The sequence below is a fragment of the Microcebus murinus genome, chromosome 2 (assembly GCF_040939455.1).
Source record: "Microcebus murinus isolate Inina chromosome 2, M.murinus_Inina_mat1.0, whole genome shotgun sequence".
Lineage (NCBI taxonomy): Eukaryota > Metazoa > Chordata > Mammalia > Primates > Cheirogaleidae > Microcebus > Microcebus murinus.
Window position 1 is genome coordinate 87,476,558 of NC_134105.1, and position 26,422 is coordinate 87,502,979.

Genomic DNA, 26,422 nt, shown 5'->3' on the forward strand with positions numbered 1-26,422 from the left:
CATTTATAGACCACCACACCCAGCAATAGCAAAATACCCATTATTTTCAACTACACATGTAAAAATCACAAGGAAAGACCATCTGCTAGGACATAAAACAAGTCAATAAATTGTAAATGAACTAATACAAAGTATGTTCTCTGACCTCAATGAAATGAAATTTGAAATCAATCACAAAAAGGAAATACGCAAACATGTACAAATTAAATAACAATCTTTTAGATAACACATGGATCAAAGAAGAAATAGCAGGGAAAATAATAAAATATTTTGAATTGGATGATAATGAAAGCATATCAAAATATGTAGAATGTAGCTAAACAGTATCTAGAATTAACATTATAGCTTTAGATGGTTGTATTAGAAAACAAGAAAGGTCTAAAATTCATGATTTAAAGTCCCATCCTAAGACACTAGAAAAAGAAAAGCAAATTAATTCTGAATAAGTTGAAAGAAATAATAAAGACTTGAAGTCAATGAAATAAAAGACAATAGAGAAACAAAAAGCATTTGCTTTGAAAAAATTAATTGATTGATAAAATTAATAAAAAGTTGACCAAATTGATTGGTCAACCTATAACTAGACCAATCAAGAAATAAGAAAAATATAAACTATCAATATCAAGGAGACATCACTAAAAATTCTACACATGCTAAAATAATAATAAGAACACATATGAACACCTCTAAGCCAATAAATTTGGTAACTTAGATGGAATGGAGACATTCCTTGAAAAACATATTAACTGACACAGAAATGGTAAATCTGAATAGCCATTTACATAAAACCTAATGCTAACAATCATACTTAATAGTGAAAGACTACATGTTTTTCCCACTAAGATTGGGAACAAGGCAAGAATGCTCTCATCCCTTCTATTCAATACTGCACTGGATGTCTAGCCAGTGCAATAAGGCAAGAAAAAGCAAAAGGCATATATGCGGGCATGGGGCAAGTCAAACTTTCTTTACTCTCAAATGACATGATCATGTACATAGAAAATCCTCAGGAATCTACAAAAGGACTACTGAACTACTAAGTGAATTTGGCAAGGTTGCCAGATACAAGGTCAACTTAAAAAAATCAATTATATTTCTATATACTAACAATTGGAAACAAAATTTAATACCACTTACATTAGCATCAAAAGTGAAATAGTGATTAACTTAAAAAATGTACAAGACTCATGACACTAAAAAAGTGAAAACATTTTTGAAAGAAAGCCTAAATAAATGGAAAAATAACAATCTTCATGGATTATAAGACTCAATATTGTTAAGATATCACTTCTCTCCAATTTGATCTAGAGAGTCAATGCAATCCCAATCTAAAGAACACATCGCTTCTTGGCCTTTTGGCTAAGATCAAATGTAGTAAAGAACAGCAGGCTTTTTTGTAAAAACTGATAAGCTGATTCTAAAATTTATATGGAAATGCAAAGGATGTCAAATAGCTAAAACAACTTTGAAAAAAGAAAAACTTTCAGTCCAGAAATAAACCTTACATGTGTATGGTTGATTGATTTTCAACAATGATGTTAATGCAATTAAACAAGGAAAGGATAGTCTTTTCAACAAATGGCACTGGAACAAGAAGATATCCTTAAAAAAAAACTTGAAACTTCGTGTCTTGAAAAAACACTGTTAAGAAAATGGAAAAGCTGGCCGGGCGTGGTGGCTCACGCCTGTAATCCTAGCACTCTGGGAGGCTGAGGCGGGCGGATTGCTCAAGGTCAGGAGTTCAAAACCAGCCTGAGCAAGAGCAAGACCTCGTCTCTACTATAAATAAAAAAGAAATTAATTGGCCAACTAATATACATAGAAAAAAAATTAGCCGGGCATGGTGGTGCATGCCTGTAGTCCCAGCTACTTGGGAGGCTGAGGCAGGAGGATCACTTGAGCCCAGGAGTTTGAGGTTGCTGCGAGCTAGGCTGATGCCACGGCACTCACTCTAGCCTGGCAACAAAGTGAGACTCTGTCTCAAAAAAAAAAAAAAAAGAAAATGGAAAAGCAAGACAATTAATTACTGGGAAAAATGTGTGTGTGTATGTGTGTGTATATACACACATATGTGTCGTGAGTGTGTGTATATACAAGCAAGTCCACCTCTAGGATTCTACCCTAGAGATATGAAAATATGTGTCCAACAAAAGACCTGTACACCAATGTTCATAGCATCTTTATTTATAATAGTCAAAAACTGGCAGCAACCCAAATGTGTGTGTGTGCGTATATATGTATACAGGTATAAAAGATATATATATATATATATATATATATATATATATATATCTTTTTCTTTAAAAGACAATTAACTGTCAAAAGCAAATATAATAATACATTGTGGTGCTTATAACATGTATAGATAAAACGTATGACAATAATATTAAAAAGGATGGAAGGAGGGACGTGGAAGTATACAGTTAAAAGGTTTTTGCATTATATGTGAAGTCGTATACATTTTTAAAATACGTGCTGTAAACCCTAGAGCAACCATTGAAAAAAAATAGAGTTGTAGCTAATAAACCAATAGAAGAGATAAAATGGAATATTAAAAAACACTGAATTAATCCAAAAGAGGAAAAAAAAAAGAAATAGTCGGTACAAACAAAACAAATAAGATGTTAGATTTACACTCAACCATGTAGATAACATTAAACATAATGTTCTAATATATGTAACCTAAACATTTTTACCCCTATAATATGCTGAAATAAAAATTTTAAAAATTAAAATTAAAAACAATGTTCTAAGCACCCCAATTATATATCTTTTGTCAGATATATATGTGTCAGATGTATGTGTATATATCTGACAAAAGACTTGTATCCACAATACTTAAGGATACTTACAATAAAATATTACAAATACAAAAAAAATTTAATGAGCAAAAGGTCTGAACAATTCACAAAAGAAGATATACAAATGCCTAATAAGCATTTTAAAAATACTCAAAATCTTTACTCATTATAGAAGTGTAAGTTAAGACCACAATGAGTTACCACTGCATACCCACTAGAATGGATAAAATGTAAAAGACTAACAATATCAGTTGTTGCTGAGAATGTGAACAACTGAAACTCTAAAGTATTGTTGGTAGTAATGTAAAATATTATAATCACTTAGAAAAACAATTTGGTAGTTTCTCTTAAGTTGAACATACACTTAGTATATACTATGGTTTAAACGTGTCCTCCCAAAAATCAGGTATTGTCAATGTGATAGTATTAAGAAGTAGGGGCTTTAAGGGATGATTAGGCCCCGTGTGGGCTCCTCCCTCATGAATGGGATTAAGGCCCTTATAAAAGATGCCTGATGCAATATTTGACTATCTACTTGCCTTCCACCTTCCACCATGTGAAGTCGCAGCAAGAAGACCCTCACAAGAGACCAGATGCTAGTGCCTTGATTTTGGAATTTCCAGCCTCCAGAACTGTGAGGGATACATTTCTGTTCTTTATAAATTATGCAGTTTCAGATATTCTGTTATAGCAACACAAAATGAACTAAGACAGTATATAACCCAGCAAGTCCACCTCTAGGGTAGAAGTCCATTCTACCCTAGAGATATGAAAATATGTGTCCAAAAAAAGACCTGTACACCAATGTTCATAGCATCTTTATTTATAATAGTCAAAAACTGGCAGCAACCCAATATTCTTCAACAGATAAGTAAATAAACAAATTGCATATATATATTGAGTGGAATACTACTATGCAATAAAATACTAGCATTTATAATTACATGAACTTTAGGAACTGATTATAAAGTAATAAGAATCCTCCTTATGATTAATCCTATTTTAAAAAGTGGGGGGGATCTGACTAAAATATTTGCGTGGTTTTGTTACTCAAATTTATGTCAGTTGTGCATTTATAGTATTTCAACTTTTAGAAAATTTAACAACTTAATCCCATCATTAATAGTTTATTAAGGCCAAGCACGGTGGCTCACGCCTGTAATCCTAACACTCTGGGAGGCCGAAGTGGGCGGATTGCTCAAGGTCAGGAGTTCAAAACCAGCCTGAGCAAGAGCGAGACCCCATCTCTACTATAAATAGAAAGAAATTAATTGGCCAACTAATATATATAGAAAAAATTAGCCGGGCATGGTGGCGCATGCCTGTAGTCCCAGCTACTCAGGAGGCTGAGGCAGAAGGATTGCTTGAGCCCAGGAGTTTGAGGTTGCTGTGAGCTAGGCTGATGCCACGGCACTCACTCTAGCCTGGGCAGCAAAGCAAGACTCTGTCTCAAAAAAAAAAAAAAAAAAGTTTATTAAGTACCCTATTCTAACCTAAGGAAATTAAATTCCTCTAATGACACAGCAAATGAAATCATTCCATTTAACAAGAGGGGAAAAGACTATATCAATTATTATTTTGAGTTTTAACACTTTATAGTGAGAGCATATTTTAACTAAATTTAATAGCCTTGAGAAGTTAAGAGAAAACTCAAAATAGTCAAGTAACTCAAAATCTGTTATCTATAGCGGCAGAAATATCTGTGTCCTGAAAAATCTGAAAAGTGGGCTGATCAAATGTAGTTGCGAGTTATTAGGTATTAATATATTATAAATTATATAATTTATAGTTGTATCTTATTAAATCACAATTTTAAAGCAATTCTAATCTTTATAATGTAATTATATATAGGCATCTTACAATATCTTTAGCCTATTTTCTCTTCACATAAACTGAAAAGATAGAGGCAAAAAAAAGAGAGTGTGGATGAGAATATTTTGCATCCTTCACATGTTTAAGATTTCAAATGGGATTTCCAATCAGCCTTTCTTTTTCTAATAAAACTGAGTTTAAAAGTACAGTATAAATGGCAGGAAAAAAATATGAAGAATTCACTCAGTAATTTTCCTGACTTTTTACAAATACAGATTTATGTACAGAGCTCTCAAATTTTTCTGAATTACTTTGTTCACATTGGTGACTTTCTTGAAATATTTGTAATGTTGAAGAACAAGCTACAAATGTCTGTATCTACAAATAAGAGTGCTCAGTAAAAGAGCAATAGGTCACCATTATTCTATACACACCACTAGTAGGAGACTGAGGTTTTCTGATGCCATGCAATTCTATTTAGTACTTTCTATTTTGTTTGGTTAGAGAAAGAAAAGGACCTGACACTTCTCTATTTTGCTATTATTTACAATTTGAAATGCATTAGTTTTCTTTTAATGCTTTCAAACAGATTTAAAATATACATATAAGGCACTAAAATATTAGCTTTTTGAAATACAAAGTAGATAATTCTGAAAAGCTTCAAAATATTCCAACTCTCTAATATGAAATATTAGGTTAAATATATAAGTGGGTCACAATGGGCAATATAAATTGCATTTAATCCACTTAAATGCAAATAGCTGTGGATGTTGTTTAAAATTTGGAGAAATCTAAGTATATTTTATGAATATTAAAAATTTTGTTAGGTGCAGTGGCTCACACCTGTAATCCCAGCCATTCAGGAGGCTGAGAAGAGAGGATTGCTTGAAGCCAGGAGTTTAAGACCAGCCTGGGTAACATAGCAACACCTTGTCTCTAAAAATAATTTAAAAATTAGCGAGGTGTTGTCATACATGCCTGTATTTGCAGCTACTCAGGAGGCTGAGGCAAGAGGATTGCATGAGCCCAGGAGTTCAAGGTTACAGTGAGCTATAATTGTGCCACTACACTCCAGCCCGGGTGAGCGAGATCCCATTTCTAAATTTAAAAATAAAATTTTTAATCATCATGAAATTAATAAACTATAATTCTGGCTTATATAAAATTAAAGCTCAATATTTCAGTCTAATTTGTATGTTTACCTTTTTGGAAAATGGATATAACATCTTTTCACACAGATCTTTTGCAATTTAAGGAAAAGGCCAAGATGTTTTCATGCTTATAAACAAGTGTACAGATAATGTTCAAGATTTCTCATTTCTAAAATATTCCCAACGATGGCTTTATTGACTCATAAACCACACAGTTTACCCATACTGAAGGAAGCAACTTTAAGAAATTTGGAGTCATGCCTCTGAAAAGTCCTATCACTCCAGTCCTTTTATAAATTTCAGAAAAGAAGCTGATCATGGTTAGCTGTTGGACTCCTAGTCCGACTAGAAAATGAAAGGGAGGGGGAAAGTCAAATTAATTTGATATTTTAGCCTTCTTTCAAATACTAAGATAAAATATATGCTAAAACCGATAATAAAATCAAATTAATTAAATTATTTCAAAGGAGCCCCAAGGGAACATCTCTGGTTCATCATAGCATATCTAATGGAAATATTTTGTGCTCATCACTATTTGATTTTCTTTCCTTTTAGAAACCAAGTTTGTCCACTAGTGGTGAAATTTACTTATTATTGCTATAGATTGATAACTTTAAAAATTCTCTAGATATATATAGAGTTACCTTTATTCAATATCTCGTGTCTTAAGAGCATCCCAAACTTAGAAACAAAAATACGTTTCTCATTCAATATTTCCTTTCTCAGGGGATGGCTCCACCATCAGCCTAGCTTTTGAAACTGAAAAACTGGAAACAGTTTTTGACATGACATTTGACATGACATTTCCCTCTCCCTCATCTTACACATCCAAGCCATGACCTATCAATTTTTCTCTCTAAGTGTCTCTCAAATTCATCCACTTGTCTCCATGCCACACCTCCTGTCTCCAAACCACCTTCAACTCTTGCCTAGACTGTTAGAACAGGCTTTTACCCATTCTTTCCATTTTTTTTCTCCATACTATGACCAGGGTGAACCTTTAATAATGCAGATCTGATTATGTAACACTCCTGCTTCAGTAATTTCCCATTGTGTGTACAGACAGTGTGGTCTGGCCCCTGTTTTCTCCTCCTACCTCCCATCACCACTCCCTTGCTTTCTGCACTCCAGCCACACAAGCTACTTTTTAGTTTCTCAAGTATCCCAGGCTTCTTCCCTCTTCAGGCTAGTTGCACATGCCTTTTCCTTTGCATGAAAGACCCTGCCTGCTCTTTGCCTATTTAACTTCCCTCAGCCTTCAGCTCTCAGTTCAAGAAACACTTACCTAGGAAAGTCTTTCCAGAACTCAGATGCCCCATTACAGCCCTTAAAGAATTCTGCTTTTTCTTTATACCATGTTTCCCCAAAAATAAGACAGGGTCTTATATTTATTTTTCCTCAAGAAGACACCCTAGGGCTTATTTTCAGGGAATGTGTTATTTTTTCTCAAAGCCTCAGCTTGCAGCAAGCACAGGATGGCCGGTACCTGACAGGGGGAGCCGACCTGTTGGTGGGGCTGCCTGCACCTTTCCGGTCACCTCTACGATGGTAGCTGTCACGATGGGGCAGATGAGAAGGGCTGCTCATCTTCTTTACCGCTCCGTTACAAAAAGCATGGGTTGTGCAGACACGCTGTGCAGCCACGCCCATCACTAGGTCTTAATTTCGGGGTGGGGGGCTTATATTGTGCAAATGTTTAGGAATCCTGCTAGGGCTTATTTTATGGGTAGGTCTTATTTTCAGGGAAACACAGTACCTCTAATCACAGTTTATAACTATATACTTGTATTAATGTTTAATTAATATCTATCTTCCCTACAAGACTATCAATTTCATGACAGGGACCAGTTTCCTTTTGCTCACCCAATTCCCATATATCTAGCACATTGCACAGTGCCTGGCAACATCAATTTTTCAAACTCTTTAGCTAGCATTTTCCTCTCTAATTCTTATATTATGTTCTCAAAACTAATGTATTAATAGCTAAATTGAGTAAAAATCAGTAGCGTACTGAAAAGTATGACTTTCCCTATTTTAGTCTAAATATTCCATCCCTCCTCCCACCCCACTCCCAAAACTAAATAATTCCTCTAAAATCTAGAGAAGGTTCTTTGAAAATTTAGAAAATACTTGCCAAGGAATTTCTTAGAGAATGTTCTACTACTATATGCACTTCTTTTGCATTTTTTAATCAGAAACTAACATCCCCTCCAATTCCTATAATTTTATAATGGAATATCAAACCTGCTTACTTTTTTCCTAATGTCAACCTACTTTCCCCATTGACTTCCCCCAACTTACTATGAAAATTGTAACTCCAGAAAGAATAGCACAATGAACATTTGTACACTCACCACCTAGATTAAAGATTTGACATTTTGCCATACTTACGTTTTGTCTTCCTCTCTTCTATCTATACTTATATAAATGTGTGTGCATATGTGTGTCTGAGCCATTTTGAAAGTAAGTCACAGACATAACACTTCACCCTTAAATATTCAGACATGTCCTAAAAACTACGACATTAGCCTACATAACCATAATATCATAATTACACCTTGGAAAATTAAAAATATTTCTCTATTACTTGGGAGGCTGAGGTGGGAGGACTGCCAGAGCCCTAGAGTTTGAGGCTAGCTGGGCAACATAGTAAGACTCTGTTTCATTTAAAAAAAGAAGAAGAAAGAAAGAAAAATCTCTATACCATAGATAACCATTCCATATTCAAATTTTCCCAACTGCCCCCAAAATGCCATTTATAGATTTTTTTCAAGCTGATATCCTAACAAAATTCACCCATGGTACTTGATTGTGATGTTTCTTTATTCTCTTAATCAAGACGAGTACCAGCCCACCACCACCACCACCACCATTTTTTTCTATGACAATGAGTTTTTGAGGAGTCCAGGTCAATTGTCATAGAATATCCCACATTCTGGGTTTGTCTGGTTGTTGCCTAATGGTATTATTTAACTTGTTCCTCCATCCCCTGTATTTCCTATAGGTGTAAATGCATGGTCAGATGTCAATAAAACATTTTTGGCAAAAATACTTCATAGGAGATGCCATGCAATTCGTATTATACTACATCAGGAAGCATATAAATGCCAGGGTTTGGGGGTTTTTTTTAACTGTTATCAATGCTAAGTCTCTCCATTATAAAAGTATTTTTTCCTCTTTGCAATCAGGAAGAAATCTGATGGATAATACCTTGACACCATGTGAACATATTATACTATTGCCTAACTCTCTTTAACTTAATGGTTTTAATATCCACTGCTGATCCTAACACTCAGATATTGATTTTGAAATATCACTACTCACTGAAAGAAAAAACAGTTGACTACAGGTTAGAGGGCAGGGAAAATACAAGTGATCGTAAGACATCTTTTTCCAGAAAACACAGAAAAGCTCAGAAATTAATGTGGATATGTTGAAAGAACAACGGATAATTTTTAATTTTAGTTATGACTGAGTAGTTTGCATTAGACAAACTCTCAAAATAAAAATAACTGTTAAAAGGTGAACAAGGGTGTGATGATTCACACCTGTAATCTCAGCAACTCAGGAGCCTGAGCTGGGAGAATATCTTAAGCCCAGGAGTTCAAGACCAGCCTGGGCAATCTAAGGAGACCTTGTCTCTTAAAAAAAAAAAAAAAAAAAAAAAAGTGAACCAAACACACGAAGTGACTGTTTAAAGTTATGGGAGAGCAAACAATGCAAGTGAGACTAGAAGAAAGAAGAAAAGTACTCAGAGGTAAGCAATACCTTCACCCTTGTTTTTTCCTTAGGGATTTGATTATTTCCAGCAGGGAAGAATAGAGTCCAAGTTATTGGCCAGATAGTAAGTATTTCAGAGAGAAAACAGAAGTGTTACTGAGCTAAGGAGACAGAAGTTGGAGCTCAAGAATGCCAAAGTGCCTGAGACATGAGGAGCATGTCTTTAATTTGGAATTAAAGTTACTACTAGTGAAGTGAAGCCAAAAATCTCTGTGCTGAGACACTGCCAAATCTAAAGCTACACAAGATAAGAACCCAAGAAACCCAGCAGAAAAAAAAGCAGCCAAAAGGCTAAACATATAGCGGGAGATTTTAACAGTGGTACAGTTCTGGGTAGACGGAGGTTATAGTTCAAATTCAATAAGGTGCAGGGGCCTTGGTAATCACTCTAGGCTTTCAGGTAATACCCAATAAGGGTTGCTATCTAGGAGTAAGAACCATAGAGAAAGGGTAAAGCTGAAATACATCATCCCCAGCAAAAGTCTAAAACATACATCACCCACAATATACAACTTTTCATAAAAATGTTCATCATTCAAGCAAATATAATGAAGCATGCTAAAAAAAAACAGGATGAAAACACTCAAAACCTACAGAGAAAAATAGACAATAAAAACCAAATAGACCACAGGCAATTCATATATTAAATTTTTAAATAATTTTTAAAGGAGACACAGAAAAAAACACAAGGATATATGGGACATGTGGAAAAGATATAGTGTGCATGTATGTAACTGGAAAACCATAAGGAGAAAAGAGAAAGAGTAGGATAGAGCAATATTTCAAGAAGTTTTGGCTGGAAATATTTTCAAAATTGACAAAAGCCATCAAATCACAGATTTTAAAACCATAAGAAGAGTAAACAGAAAGCCAACTACATTTTAGGCACATCATGGTCAAACTCCTGAAAACCAATGATAAAGTGAAAATCTTAAAATCATTTAAAGAAAAATGAAAGAAAAAGACAGCACCTTAAAAGAGCAGCAATATAACCCATGGCAAATTTCTCATCAAAAGCAATGGAATCTAGAAGATATTGGAATAATGCCTTCAATATGCCATAAAAAGAGACAAACAAAAGCTAAGAGAATATGTTTAGCAGAAGAGAATATGTGTAGAAGAAATACTAAAGGGACACATTTAAGTAGAATAACGATCCCAGGTGGAAGCAAAGAAATTTAGGAAGGAAAACAGACAAACAAAAAGAGAAGAAAATATAAATGAATATTGATTTTTAAAACAATAATGTCTTCTGAGTTTAAAATACATTCTAAAGTAAAATATATGACAACAGTCACACAAAAGGGGGCAGTGTAGATTAAGTTTAAAAATTATCAATAAAAAATACTCATGTAAGCTCAGCTGTAACTAACAAGGATTCCTATTATAATCTCAAGGGTAACCATTAAAATATATATATATATATATATATATATAACCAACAAGCTAATAGAGAAGAAAATAATGAACATATCTGATTAATTCAAAAGGAAGCCAAAAAAAGAAAGAAAGGAAGGGAAAAGAACATATATAATCAATAGAAAATAAGTAGCAAGATAATATGTGGTCTCTACTTAAACCCAACTATTACAATAATTTAAAATATAAATGTCCTGAACACTAAGACTTTTTAAAATCACACTAGATTTGTTTAAAAAATCTGACTATGTGCTTTTCAAAATGGACATACTAATTACAAGAACAGAGAAAAGCTGAAAGCAACAGTATTTTAAAAACTATACCAAGCAAACACTAACCAAAAGAAAGCTATTGTAACTACATTAATATCAGACAAAGTAGACTTTTAAAGGCAAAAATTTACTAGCAATAAAGACATTTTATATTAGTAAAACGGTCAATCCTAAATTTGTATACACATAATAACACAGCTTCAAAATATATAAAGCTAATGTTGACAAAATTAAAGGAGGAATAGAGAAATCCACAATCATGGTTAGAGATTTAAAAGTACCACTTTCTGTAACCAATAAGAAAAACATACAAAAACATTTGTAAGGATATAAAACAATTGAATAACCACATTTAACTAACTGATCTTATAGAACACATATATAGAAAACTGAATACAACTTCAAAATCCACTTTCTTTTCAAGTATACAATTAACATTTACCAAAATAGATCATATTGTAGGCCAATAAAACAAGTCTCAATAAATTTCAAAGAATTGAAATCATACAGAGCACATTCTCTGACCACAGTATGATTAAAATAGAAGTTCGAAGTTGGAAGGATAATTGGAAATCCCCAAATATTTGTAAATTTTAAAATATATTTCAGAAAAATCTAATGGGTCAAAAAGAAATCACAATGGAAACTAGACAGTATTTTGAAATGAATAATAATGAAAATATTATATATCAAAGTTTATGGAGAATGGGTAAAGCAGTACTTGGAAATTCAAAACTTTAAATTCATATACTAGAAAAGAAAAAGATTGAAAATTATCATTATATATAATATATAGTTACATATATTAAAACTATCATTATTCACAGAAGGCATGATTATATACATATAATATAAAAAAAAAGACAGATAAACTATCACAATATATATGTTTAGCAAAATTGCTGGATACAAGATCAATGATCTAGAACCAACTGTACTTCTTTTTTTTTTTTTTTTTTTTGAGACAGAGTCTCACTCTATTGCCCTGGCTAGAGTGCCGTGGCGTGGCATCAGCCTAGCTCATAGAAACCTCAAACTCCTGGACTCAAGCGATCCTGCTGGTTGAGCCTCCTGAATAGCTGGGACTACAGGCATGTGCCACCATGCCCAGCTCATTTAGTTGGCCAATAAAAATTTATTTCTATTTTTAGTAGAGATGGGTCTCACTCTTGCTCAGGCTGGTTTCGAACTCCTGACCTTGAGCAATCCTCCCGCCTCAGTCTCCCAGACCGCTAGGATTACAGGCATGAGCCACCGCACCCAGCCTAAACTGTACTTCTAAAAACTGACAAAAATAACTTAGAAAACGACTTTTGTGTAAAATCCCACTTATACAAATATCCAAAATGTCAAATACCTAGAAATTCACCTAACAAAAGATTTACTCCACCTCTACACTGAAAATTATAAAACATTACTGGGAAAAATTAAGTAAGGCCTAAGAAAATGGAGGGAAATATCATATTCATTGACTTTTAAGATGTAAACATTTCAAGTTGATCTATAGATTCAAATCAATCTCAGAGGATATTTTTTGAGGGGATTGACATGATCATTTTAAAATTTTTGTAAAAATGTAAAGAACCAAGAATTACCAAGATAATTTTAAAGAATATTGGAGAACTTATAATATCTGATATGAAGACTTCTTATAAAGCTACAGTAATTGAAACAGTTGACTACTGATAGGAGTAACAAATAGTCCAATGGAACAGAGTGAAGCATTCCAAACCAGGCCCATGCATATGGAGTAACTGGTCTACCCCAATTCAGTGGGAGAGAATGGATATTTTCAATGAATTGTGCTGGGTCAATGGGTATCTACATGGAAAGAAAATTTAATTTTGACCTCTACCTCAAACAATAAATACACACAAAATATCCTAAATGGATTGCAGGTCAAAATATGAAAAGATAAGATAATAAATTTTCTATAAGAAAACTGAAAAATTTGTGATCTTGGTATAGGTAGTGTGTTAAACAAAAGACCAAAAGAAAAGATTCATAATTTGGACTTTGTTAAAATTAAGAACATAAAAATTAAGTTCATCAAAAAATACCACTAGTATATTTCACACAGCTGGAATAAATTACTATTATTGCATGAAAAAAAAATACCACTAAAAAAGTGAAAATACAAGCCACAGACTTGGAGAAGATGTTCGTAATATATAAATTTGAAAAAAAAAAAGAACTCTTACCTAGGATATATGAAGAACTCCTACAAATCAGAAAGAAAAAAAAAGGTAATCTAATTTTTTTTAATGGGCAAAACATTTAATCAGGTACTTTACAGAAATGGATGTCAAAATGGCAAATTATCATATAAAAAGTTGCTAAATATTATTAGTCATCAAAAGATGCAAATGACAGACACAATGAGATTTTATTGCACATTCATCAGAATATCTAAGGAAAAGAGTGGCCTCATGCCCATAATCCCAGCACTCTGGGAGACCAAGGTGGGAGGATCACATGAGGCAAAGAGTTTCAGACAAACCTGGGCAACATAGCAAGACCACATCTCTACAAAAAAATGAGAAAAATTAGTTAGGTATGGTGGCACACACCTGTAGTCCCAGCTACTCGGGAGGCTGAAGCAGGAGGATCGCTTGAGCCCAGGAGTTTGAGGCAGCAGTGAGCTATGATTGCACCACTGCACCCCAGCTCGGGCAACAGAGCAAGACCTTGTCTCTAATAAATAATAATAATTAATTAATTAATTAAAAGACTGACAATAACAAGTGTTGGCAAAGATGTAGAGCAGCAGGAAATCTTACACGTTACTGTTATAGTACAAATTGATACAAACACTTTGGAAAACCAATTTGGCAAATACCTACTAAAGCTAAATATGCATTTATCCTATGACCCAACAGTTCTTATCCTGGTATATACCTGAGGGAAATGAGTGTTTATGTTTTCCAAAACACAAGTACATAACGTTCATAGCAGCTTTATTTATAATGGCCCTGAATTAGAAACAACCTAGGTGTCCATCATCAGTAGAATGGACAAATAAAATGTGGTATTCATATAATGAAATACTATATAGCAAAGAAAAAGATGACCTGCACCAACATAGATGACTCTCTTAGTACACAGTTTTCAAGAATAGGCAAACTAATCAATGATGATAAACGTCAGAATAATAATTACCTTGGGGTAGGGGCACTGAGGGAGCACAAAGGAGAATTCTGGAGTGCTGGAAATATGTTATGTATTGATCTAGTTGGTAATTACATGGGTGGGGTACATGCAACTGTAAAAATTCCTACAATCAACTTCCATGAAGGGAAATATACAATCTTCTTTTTCTAAATCCAATAAATAATTTTTCTTATGAGGCAGAGTATCGCTCTGTTGCCCAAGATACAATGCAAGTGGCATGATCATAGCTCACTGCAACCTCATACTCCTGGGTCAAGCAATCCTCCTGCCTCAACCTCGGAAGTAGCTGGGACTACAGGTGCCTGCCACCACACCTGGCTAATTTTTCTATTTTTTGGAGAGACAGGGTCTCACTCTTGCTCAGGCTCGTCTTGAATCCCTGAGCTCAAGCAAGCTTCCCACCTCAGCCTCCCAGAGTGCTAGGATTACAGGTGTGAGCCACCACACCCAGCCTAAATTCAAGAAATAATTTTTTTCCTAATAATCAGCAAGTATTTCATTGAGTTCTTTTTAAGTGAAATAGATTCACTGCATCTCATGTTGCAAAAAAACTTTTAAATCCATTTAGATGGATGTCTAAATTCTGAATCCTTTATTATCAGAATCTTATGAACTCTAGTTCAAGAATAGACTACATTCCTCCAATGTGGAGGCATTCATAACCACCCAAGGCAGTGTATTTCATCTTTACGTGGTTATAAAGTTCAGATTTGATTTCCAAAACTAAATATGAAATAAATAGCACCATTACTACTCATATGAGGAGAATTTCCTAGTTTTGTTTTTTCAAAAATGGCAGTATTGAATGATGGAAGTGAGGAGGATTCTAAGATACTCTTCAGAACAGAAGTAAAAAAGAAATCTCTAAAGTACATAGAACTTTTTACATGGGCAACCTTCTCACAAAAACTCACCTTGGAGCTGCATATGAGTTCTCACTAATAACAGGGGGTAGCTGACAAACTGCCCACAAAAGTTAGAAAAGGCACTACATCCCAGCAAAATCACCAACTTAGGGTCTTCTGCAAAGGTTTTTAGCCAATAAGTCTTCAACGTCTGATAAAGAACAAAGTAAGAATACACTTTAACAATTACTACAAGATGAACCAAAATAATAATAATCTTTTCTCACCATAGGCATACACTGCTAACATCTGTGTTACATTATATCAAAGAGTATAAAATACAGGATGCAGCAATCTGGTACAAAGAAGTAAAAGCCATAGGACATACACTCACAAACTGCCAATTTTTGCTGTAATTTAATGCAGTTAAAGTTAATACAGCCCTCAATATTTCAAGGACCCAAATTATCTAAATATATCATCTTTCCCTAAGCACCAACCTATCGATCAGATTTATCCAGAGGTGTTCTCTCTGTACAAATAACCAGAAATCAGAGAACCTTAGTGATGGAAACTGACTACCCACCCTGGACTATCAGAGCCCCGATTGCCTATCCAAGATAGGGAAGCCTATTTTTGTCAAATTGCATTTCCTCTAACAGTGATATTTTTGTTTCAGGACTCCTTTACACTCTTAAAAATTATTTAAAATACCCCCAAAGTTTTTATTTATATGGGTTTTATCTATCAATAGTATCTATCATATTAGATATGAAAACTGAGAAAAATTTCTAAACATACCTTATCACTCATCAAAGTAAGGATGTCATCATACATCATAGCCTCTGGAAAACTCTATGCTTATAGAGAATGAGATTGACAAGTGTAAATAATGTCTTAGCATTAGGAAAAAAGTGTAGACATTAGAGACCCTCAGAAAGGGTGTCCGGGACTCCCTTCTCCTCAGAGATGCCAAACTATGCTTTAGATGACTGGTTGCATGGCTTTGAAATATCAAAATAATCATTTTAATATCTAAAAATGCTAGACAATGCCACTGACTGCTTGTTATGGGCTGAACTGTGGCCTTTCAAACCTCATATGCAGAATTCCTAACCCCCAGTACCTCAAAATGTAACTATATTTGTAGACAAAGTCTTTAAAGAGGTAATTAAGTTAAAATGAGGTCTTTAGGGTGGGCTCCAATGCAATATGACTGGTGTCCTTATGAGAAGAGGAAATTTGGATACAGACACGTATACACACAGAGGAAAGACTATATGAGGACATATCAAGAAAGTGACCATATCTGCAAGCCAAAGAAAGATATCTCAGAAGAAACCAAACCTGCCAACACTTTGATCTGAGGATTCCAGCCTCCAGAAATGTGATTAGTTTCTGCTGCTTAAGCTACCTAGTCTATGGCATTCTGTTATGGCAGCCCTAACAAAACAGGACACTGCTTTTGTGGCTTTCTTTATTTAATGTTTCCCAAACTTAGCTAATTGTCAGATTCAGTTACAATTTTTTAAATTTATTTATTTTTCATTTCAGAATATCACGGGAGTACAAACACTTTGCTTACATAGAAGTGTTTATTAATTTTTTAACTGCAGATCAAGGATTAGAAATCAAACTGCAGTAGGTTAAGGAGAGAATAAACAATGAGGAAATAATGTATAGATGATACGTCACATCCTTTGGACGTAAAAGGAGTGAGAAAGTGATAGTAGTCGCTAGTGATGGAGGAAGAGTTAAAGAGAAAAATTGTGTTTTGCTGTGTTTAGTTTTTATTTTGAAAAAGAAACCTGAAGGTGATTGCCAGCTGAGAAAAGGGGAAGGAACAAAGACCTGGATCAACAGCTAAAGTAGAATAGTCAGACTTAGCAGGAGAGAGAGACACTATCTCTAAGGCATAATTTATAATAATGATAGCTCACACTCATAGAGCACTTTTCATACACTGAGAGCTAATCATTTCACATATATTAACTTAATTTCACTTTTTAAAAAACCCATGAGAGGCTGGGTGCAGTGGTTCACGCCTGTAATCCTAGCACTCTGGGAGGCCAAGGCGGGCGGATTGCTCCAGGTCAGGAGTTCAAAACCAGCCTGAGCAAGTGCGAGACCCCCTACTATAAATAGAAAGAAATTAATTGGCCAACTAATATATATAGAAAAAATTAGCCAGGCATGGTGGCACATGCCTGTAGTCCCAGCTACTCGGGAGGCTGAGGCAGAAGGATCGCTTGAGCCCAGGAGTTTGAGGTTGCTGTGAGCTAGGCTGATGCCATGGCACTCACTCTAGCCTGGACAACAAAGCGAGACTCTGTCTCAAAAAAAAACAAACAAAAAACCATGAGATAGGTCCTATTATTACACTATAAGTTCTTTGCTCTCTGACCTCAGCTACTATTCTCTCCTGGCTCACTCCACTCCAGCTGCACAGGCATGCACCCACCCTAAATGTTCTCCCTGTGAATGTACGCACTGCTCACACCCACTTCCTTCAAGTCTTTACTCAAAACTCACCTTCTCAGGAATATCTTCCCAGATCATGCCCTCTAAAATTTCAATGCCTAACACTATGTACTGTCCTTCCTTGCTTTTTCTCCATACCCCTTGTCACTATATAACATGTTATAAGTTTCAATTGTTTACTGTCTGTCCCCCAGTAAAAGAACATGAGCTCCCCAAGGACAGAAATTTCTCTTGTGTTTGGTGCACCTAGTACAGAATGTGGTACATGCCACTCAATAATTACCTGTTGAATCAATAATTCTCATTTTAAAGGTGAGAGAATTCTAGCACAGAGAGGTTAAGTAAAGCTTGGAGCCAGAATGTGAATTTCAGCAGTCTGAGCCCATGATCTTAATGACTATCCTAACCACTGATAAGAAGTCTGGTGGGGCAGAAGGTACTCAGGATTACCAAAAGGGAGGGAGTTGGGTGAGGAAGGCCGTGCTCAATGGTCTGTCAGAATTAGTTCCAGAGAGTGACCAAAGTGAAACTGGACACTACTAATGTAGAAAATAGGTCATCATTATTTTGCATTCCTCTCCCACTCCAAATAAACTTACATTCTTCCCCTACTTTTTTTTTTTTTTGAGAATCAAGTGCCTATTGATTTAGAGTAGATCATTATTACCAGAAATTATTCACAAGGAAAGCCAGAGCAAAAGTAACATGAGCCAAATCAGACTTCTGACACTAGAAAATATGGAAAGCAAAACAATGTCACAATGTCATTCGATCTCCTTGGTGGTCTGGAGATCGGAAGAGAAGTTAAAAAAAACAGATCTGTGAGTGTTTGGTATACCAGCTGTGCTGAAAGCCAGCAACAGAGTCACCAAGGAGGTTATGTGCAGGGTGAGAAGAGAGGAGACTGAGGTCAACACTTTTAGGAAATTATTATAGCTTATATTCCTAAACCATCAAAACAGACTGTGAAAAATGTCTTTTGTATTAACTCTGCCTTAAATGTATGATTTGATAAAAAGTTTAAAAATTATATTATATTTTCAGGTCTAATAAACCTGTTGTAAGTCCATCATGGCAACAAACTCACCTCGTTAGTAGTAATATCTATGCCCGCGTATGGAATGACAGCCAAAAGACTAGGAACAAGGCCTCTGTAAAAGCCTCTACCCTTTTCCAGCTTCCAAATATGCCTGGCACAATCCAACAACCCAGAGTACTGTCCAGTTTTACCTACGGCCAAATTAGTTTTTAAAACCTAAATGTGAAAGAAAGTAATATTTTAAGGTCATTGAACAGTTATCCAACTCAGGACATTCTGGGCTAAATTTAATTTAAATTGTGGGCTACAGAGCTCATCTATTATTAAAGAAGTAAAAAGAGAAAGCAATCTTAGGTTAAACTGTATTTTCCATGACAGTGTATCTATATATTTTCCTACTATTCCCTGGGATATTTTAGTCTTCCATATAAGTATTTTACAAATATAGTGCTTAAATTCTTTTGCCAATTTTCTGAACTTAACTTTATAAGAAGATCGAGTATCTGAGTCAGCACTATCTTTTTTTTTTTTTTTTTTTTTTTTTTTTTGAGACAGAGTCTCACTTTCTTGCCTAGGCTAGAGTGAGTGCGTCAGCCTAGCTCACAGCAACCTCAAACTCCTGGGCTCAAGCGATCCTCCTGCCTCAGCCTCCCGAGTAGCTGGGACTACAGACACAAGCCACCATGCCCGGCTGATATATATATCAGTTGGCCAATTAATTTCTTTCTATTTTTATGGTAGAGACGGGGTCTCGCTCAGGCTGGTTTTAAACTCCTGACCTTGAGCAATCCGCCCGCCTCGGCCTCCCAGAGTGCTAGGATTACAGGCGTGAGCCACCACGCCCTGCAGCACTATCTTTTTTTGCCCAAATTACAAGAGTATAGTCACAGCTATTCTACTATGACTCAGATAAGGAACCATTAAAAAAAAAGAGAGGCTCTTACAAGCCCCCTCCCCAACCTTAGTACCCTAATAAACTCATATTATAATAGGATCCCACGCACATCTGCACACATGTATACACTTGTATCTTGTGAATAGCTACAGATAAAAGTTATTTCCTATACTCATCATATAAGTCAATAAAGATTTTGTTTGATCAAGATTTCCAAAACTGAACTTTTGATCTCCCTTCTCAACCTGCTCTACCTGCAGCCTTCCCCATCTTAATTGAGGGTATCTTCCTTCTCTCAGTTATCAAGTTGAAAAACTTGAGGTTATCCTCATCTCCTCTTTCTTTTATGCCTTATGTCTAATCCACCAGGGAATCATATTGGTCCTACCTTCAAAATACATCCAGAATCTCACCAACTTCACTGTTAACACCAGGGTCTGAATGACTGCATTCTTTCTACTGGATCAGGCCCACTGCTTCCTAACTTTCTCCCTTGCCAACTACAATCTATTCTCAATACAGCAGCCAGAGTGATCCTTTTATAAGGAGACTTAGGTCATCTACTCCAACACTGGCTCCCCATATCACCAGAGTAAGAGGCAAAGCTTACTTGGGTCTATCTGACCTTCCTCCTCCATTACTGTACTCCCACCTCTACAACTGCCCCCTCCTCCACCACGCACTTTGCTCCACCCGCTCCCTTTACTGCTCCTGGAGGCAGCCAGACGCTGTCCCACCTGAAAGCCTCTGCACTGTTCCCTCTGCCTGGAGTGCTCATCCCCCAGGTACCCGTCTGGCTATTCCCTCAAGTCTTTGCCCAAAAGCCACTCTCTGAGAGAGCTTGCCCCAACCTCTCCAAAACTGCAATTCCCACCCCCAATACTTCTTTTCTGCTTTCCCTTCCACTCTTCTAATTTTTCCTTTCCCTCATAGCACTTATCACCTTAAATAGTATTTTTAAATAGTTAAAAAGTATTTTTCACCTTCTAAATATAATTTACTTATTTACAACATTTATTGTTTATTGTCTAATCTCCTTATTTCCTACTAAATTCACTGTCTCCCTACTGTGCAAATGTGAAGCTACATAATCTAAAGGAAGTACTATTTATCCTAGGTTATATGTAAACAGTGTGACACAAATACACAAGCCAGTTTAGACCTTAAGGGAAAATAGCCTTACAATTAAAACACCAAATACAAAATCTATATTGTTTTTAAAAGTTGGATGTTTCATCCTTGTGATTTACAAAGGAGTAAAAAAGAATCAACATTATAGAAAAAATATTCAAACCATATTTAAACTACTTATAGCTGTCTGTTCTGACTTGCAGCCTCAAAATTAATCACTTTCGTGTTTAATCCAGGTCACTGTGCAGTCTTATATTCATTAACTTGGAAGTTAGAAAAAATAAATTTAACAAATTAAAGAATATTTTAAAATAAGTACAATTAAAATCCTGAGAGCAATTCAAGAGTATACTGCATCTAGACACATTGGAAAAAAACTTTTTATAAAAAAAACTAGACACATTGGAAATTAAATTTTTATCATTGTAAACAATTCAACAAAATGGACTGAAGAGCAGCATGGAAACAGATAAGGAGTAAATTTATGACTGACATATCAAGTCAATTCTGAAAGGTAAAGAAAAAGTCTAAGAATAAAAAACCCATAGATTTTTGGATAATATCATTAGGAATCTAATATCCATCAAATAAGAGTTCCAGAAGAAGAATATAGAAAGTTCAAAAAGAAAAATATAATTCAAAATTTAATAGCAGAATTTTCCAGGGCTTAAAAAATACAAGCTTTAAAGTTCCAAATCTAAACATTCATGGCGAAATTTCAGAAAAACAAAGATTAAAAAAAATCTTTAGAGCTTCCAGATTATTATAATTAATACGAGTAATGTAGAGTGGTTAGATACAAGTTAAACACAAAAATTCAAGAATTTTCACATATGCCAGCAATAAACACGAAGAAAATATAATGGAATACATTAATAGGATCAAATATCACAAGTATCTAGTAATATAAAAGCCTCACAATGTGTAAGACCTATATGAAAAAATCATAAAACTTTTTCAAAGATTGTAACAGAAGCTCTGGAGACAGACATATCTCCTTCCTGGACAAAAAGATTCAATATTGTAATTGCTATTCCTTCTCAAAATTCATTCAGTACAACTAGAGGCAAAATCCCAATTGAATGTTTTGGAGATTTTTTTGTTGTTGTTGTTAAAGAAACTTGGCAAATCATTCTAAAGTTCATATGGAAAGAAAATGCAAAAAAAAAAAAAAAAAAAAAACCCATCAACAGAAACACCAGCTTTGATGTGACAGCTCTGGTGACACTGCTCTGGCAGCAGATTTTCCCTGCTCCGTATAAGTCCTACTTATAAGAGGACCATAGCCCATTTGAAAAGAAGTTGACCATAATTTTCATTAAAGATAGCAATTAAATCATAATTTGTTCAACAGTACTTACCTCCAAAGGGTAAATTAAAAGCTGTGAAGTCGCACCAGCCAAACCAGCAGAAGCAAATTTCTCAAGAATTCCTAATTTGTATCCTTCTTTAATAAGAAACCTCTTATACTGGGAAAATAAGAGGTCAAAGTTATGTCAATACGTAGAATCCTCAGAGGGCTTACAACCTATTTAATATCAGTGAATACCTGGGCATTTAATTCATAGAATTCATAGTCAAAAACTATGATGCACATTACCCAGTACCTAAATACAGTCATGCATATTAGTTAAGAGGCCCCGACCCTAACAGTAGAGACTTCATTTTGTACCTCTTTTTGCCTAGAATAAGATCTGGTATACAGCAGACATCCAATAAGTGTTGATTATGATTAGGAATTAATATTAATATAATGAGAATAGAAGCACTGGGATGGAAACTACTACGAATCTTATGCAATAAGTTCTGATGGCAACTGTGTCAAATTTTAATAAAGCAATATGAAAGGACAAACAAACCCAAGTTTCAATCTTGGCATAATCACTTACTGAGTGATACAGGAAAAGTCACTTATCTTCTCCATAACTCAGTTTCTTCATCCAGAAAATGAAGGCAAGTGCCTTCCTTGTCTATAGTGGTCACTATTGTACCCACAGTTCCTACTTTGCAGGATTGTTGTGAAGACTACATGCAATAATGCAAACGTGTAATGGACTTGCCACACAGAAATTGAAGAAGTGGTCATTGTTATTGCATATTTAATGATAATAAGCTTTTCCTTACAGAATGGGTTTTCAGTGACATATTTCCTTGGCCTTTGTGGTCTCTGTTTTACCTTCTTGTTGCAAGTCAATCACTGCATCCTATCTCTCTGCCATAGTGATTAGTTCAAGAGTGGATATATGACACAATCTAGACCAGTGAGACTCAAGGAAATGTTTTGGGGTGACTTAAGATTCAAAAGAGGCTTCCTGCTTTTCTGAGAGAACTGCAAGAAGAATCAGTTCTCTTCCTTCTACACATGAACAAAGAAGCACAAACCCCTGGAAGCTTCTGGCAATCATCTTTCAACCACGAGGGAAGCATGTGTTAGGATAAAGCATTCAGTGGAAGACAGAGAGAGAAGATGAGGAGAAATACAGTTTTTGGTGACATGGTTCAAGTGCTAAATGAAGCCTCATCAGAAGTCCACCTGATTTCTCGACTTTTCAGTTATGTGAGAAAATAAATTCCCTTTAAAATGTAAGTAAGCTATTTTCTCTTCTTTATAACCTAAAGATTCCTAACTGATATAGGCACCTTAAGCTCCACATGCCCCAAACTGAACATACATCTTCCCCCTCCTCTAATCTCTCACCTGGGTTATTGCAGACCCTCCTAACCCGTCTTCCGCATGCACATTCCTCACTTCACCTGCCTGCCTCTCCAGCCTCACCATTAGCCACCATCTCTGCTCTAGCCACACTGAGCTTCTTTTTGTACCTCAAACACACCTCACCTTTTGCCTCCAGGACTTTGAACATGTTGTTCCCTCTGCCTGGAACATTCTTTCCTCTGTCTTTTGACTAGAAATCTTCCACTTACCGGGTTTCAACTTAAACATTTCCTCCTCAAGGAGGCCTTTAACCTAGTTTGGGTCTCTCCGTATCATTTCCCCACATTATCCTGCGTTGTGCTGTATGTGATACTCGTGAGCACTGCTTACTAAGTGCTTACTACGTGCCAGGCCCCTGCAAAGTAGACATTATGTTCCACATCTTATGGGTGAGACAACTGAAGTGCAGAGACATTACAGGAACCTGTCCACACAGCTAGAATGTGCCAGAGCTGAAGTTCAACTGCAAGTCTGTAGCCTCTAAAGCCTTGCTCTGCCCTTTGCTTCATTTTGTCTCCCTCTATTCAACCGTATTCCTGTTAGACTTCAGTGAACCTAGAATACTATTTGAGTTTTCCTGTAGAGGCCCAAATTATTCATGTAAAATATCTTTTATGGGGGAAATAATAAGACCAAAAGGAAGAGATTTATTTTAAAAACAGTATTAAGAGAAAGCAGCATTATAATTATAATGTGTAAATAAGAGGTCAAAGTTATGTCAGTACTTAGAATCCTCAGAGGGCTTATAACCTATTTAATATCAGTGAATACCTGGGCATTTAATTCATAGTCAAAAACTATGATGCACATTACCCAGTACCTAAATAAAGCCATGCGTAGTAGATAAGAGGCCCCAACCCTAACAGTAGAGACTTCGTTTTGTACCTCTTTTTGCCTAGAATAAGATCTGGCATACAGCAGACATCCAATAAGTGTTGATTATGATTAGGAATTAATATTAATATAATTATATAATAGCATAACAACTTAATATTATGATAGTGTTCCAATATAGACATTAGCAACTCTTCCCCTTCATTTTGTAATAATCTGAGGTGATTTTTTTTAATAAAATGCAGTGACTTTTCCTTGTTAGTAAACGTCATAGCCCTATGGCTTTACCTGTTCATATGACCAGACCTTAACAGCTGTTTCAGGAGCAATCTTGAGAACAGTCGCACCATTTCCTCTCCACAAAGAAATTATTCCGCCCTCTTTCACCATCTCTATTAAGCGGCTTATTATATTCATATTCTTTGTGTCTAAGCTGTGAGCCTTGGGAAGGAAAGGAAGAACTTTGAAAAAAATGACACTATGATTTGAAGAATTTTGAAATCACATGCTGTGATTTTCATGTGGTAGGCAGGAAAGAGTTAAAAGTCCAGAAATGTTGCAAGTCTCCCCTATTTGAGAAGCGGCAGCTGTATGGGTGATGAGCTAGCTTTGGAAGCACTTGTGTATCTTGTTCCCACATGATAGGTTAAGGAGGATGCCTTAGACATGGGACACACATAAACATGCTGGAGAAGTGGTTGCTCTGTTTCCTACTCGTCAAGGGGACGCACCGATGTCTCCCCATCATGAAAAGAGGGAATTGGGTGTAAATTTCAAAAAACTAACCAGCAAGCAACATTCCTGAAAAGTTAAGGCCAATAAAACTCAGAACTTATTGCTAAGAAATGGCTGTGAGGACTCTAACAAGTATGATTAGTGTGAACAGAGAAAAAAGATGGAATCCAACTTAACTCTGTGGCCAGAAGACCTGAGACCTTTCTCCAGGGTGCATATTGGAAAAGAGGTATGCAGTTTATCCTGGAGAAAGTAAAACCACCCTTTACAAAATTAATAAAGGGCCACAAGGTGGGAACTGTGGTAGGGGCCTGAACTCCGCAAAGGTATAGGCTTAGTTAATATATATATATGTATATATATATATATATATATATATATACACACACACACACACACACACATACACACACACACACATGTCACCAGCAATTATTCCCTAGCTTGCTTTCCTATAATTGCTTACTACTCAGGAGTCATATAGCTGATGGTCATAAAGATTCTTAGCTTTCTTCATTGCTCCCATAGATAACATCAACCTTGTGAAACTGGGTGGTCTTTTTTTTTTTTTTCTTTTTTTTTTTTTTTTCTTAAGATATAAGACACCTGTACTGGGTGGTCTTTGAGATAACTTCCAGACCCTGCATTCTGGCAGACCAACTGACCCTACCAGACCAATGGCCCAAGGAACAAACTCACCTGGTCTTGTGACCTGGGAACTGACTCAGCATGAGAAGACAATTTCTGCTTCCCAATCCTATGAGTTCATCCTCAGCCAATCAGCAGACCCAATTCCCTAGCCCTTTGCCTGCCAAACTATCTTTACAAGCCCTTTCTTTTAAATTCTTGGGGAGACAGATTTAAGAAATTCCTCCTATCTCCTCACATGTTACTTGTGATATTGAACTCCCTCTGCTGTAACTCCTTCTGTCTCACTCAGTGTATTGGCTTCCTCTTGAGCAGCAGGTTATGAACATGGTTGGGCAGTAACTAAAGCATGAGAGAATGTGCCCTGTGCATTGAATATACTGAGTACTGCAGAAGAAAAACTAAGCCTAGAACAATGTCATTTCGGATATGAGTGAACACAGCAGGAAAAGAAAAAACAAATTCAACAAAGACAGTCCAGTAAAAGAAGATGCAAACATGGTTTAAAAATAAGAAGTATTGGCCAGGTGCGGTGGCTCACGCCTGTAATCCTAGCACTCTGGGAGGCCGAGGCGGGCGGATTGCTCAAGGTCAGGAGTTCGAAACAAGCCTGAGCAAGAACAAGACTCCGTCTCTACTAAAAATAGAAAGAAATTAATTGGCCAACTAAAAATATATAGACAAAATTAGCT

At 35.7% G+C, this 26,422-nt stretch overlaps 1 protein-coding gene across 1 annotated transcript in view; it reads right to left on the reverse strand.

Moving 5' to 3' along the window:
• Nucleotides 1-4,285: 4,285 nt before the first annotated feature.
• Nucleotides 4,286-26,422, reverse strand: part of LOC105864017 (mitochondrial adenyl nucleotide antiporter SLC25A24-like) — a 62,824-nt gene continuing 40,687 nt past the window's right edge. Inside the window, exons 6-10 of the mRNA XM_012751632.3 lie at nucleotides 24,636-24,788; nucleotides 22,159-22,266; nucleotides 18,820-18,987; nucleotides 15,321-15,462; nucleotides 4,286-6,109 (exon numbers count right to left, since the gene is read on the reverse strand). Coding sequence (XP_012607086.1) covers nucleotides 5,934-6,109; nucleotides 15,321-15,462; nucleotides 18,820-18,987; nucleotides 22,159-22,266; nucleotides 24,636-24,788 — 747 coding nt within the window. The 3' untranslated portion in view covers nucleotides 4,286-5,933. The remainder of the gene's footprint in view (nucleotides 6,110-15,320; nucleotides 15,463-18,819; nucleotides 18,988-22,158; nucleotides 22,267-24,635; nucleotides 24,789-26,422) is intronic.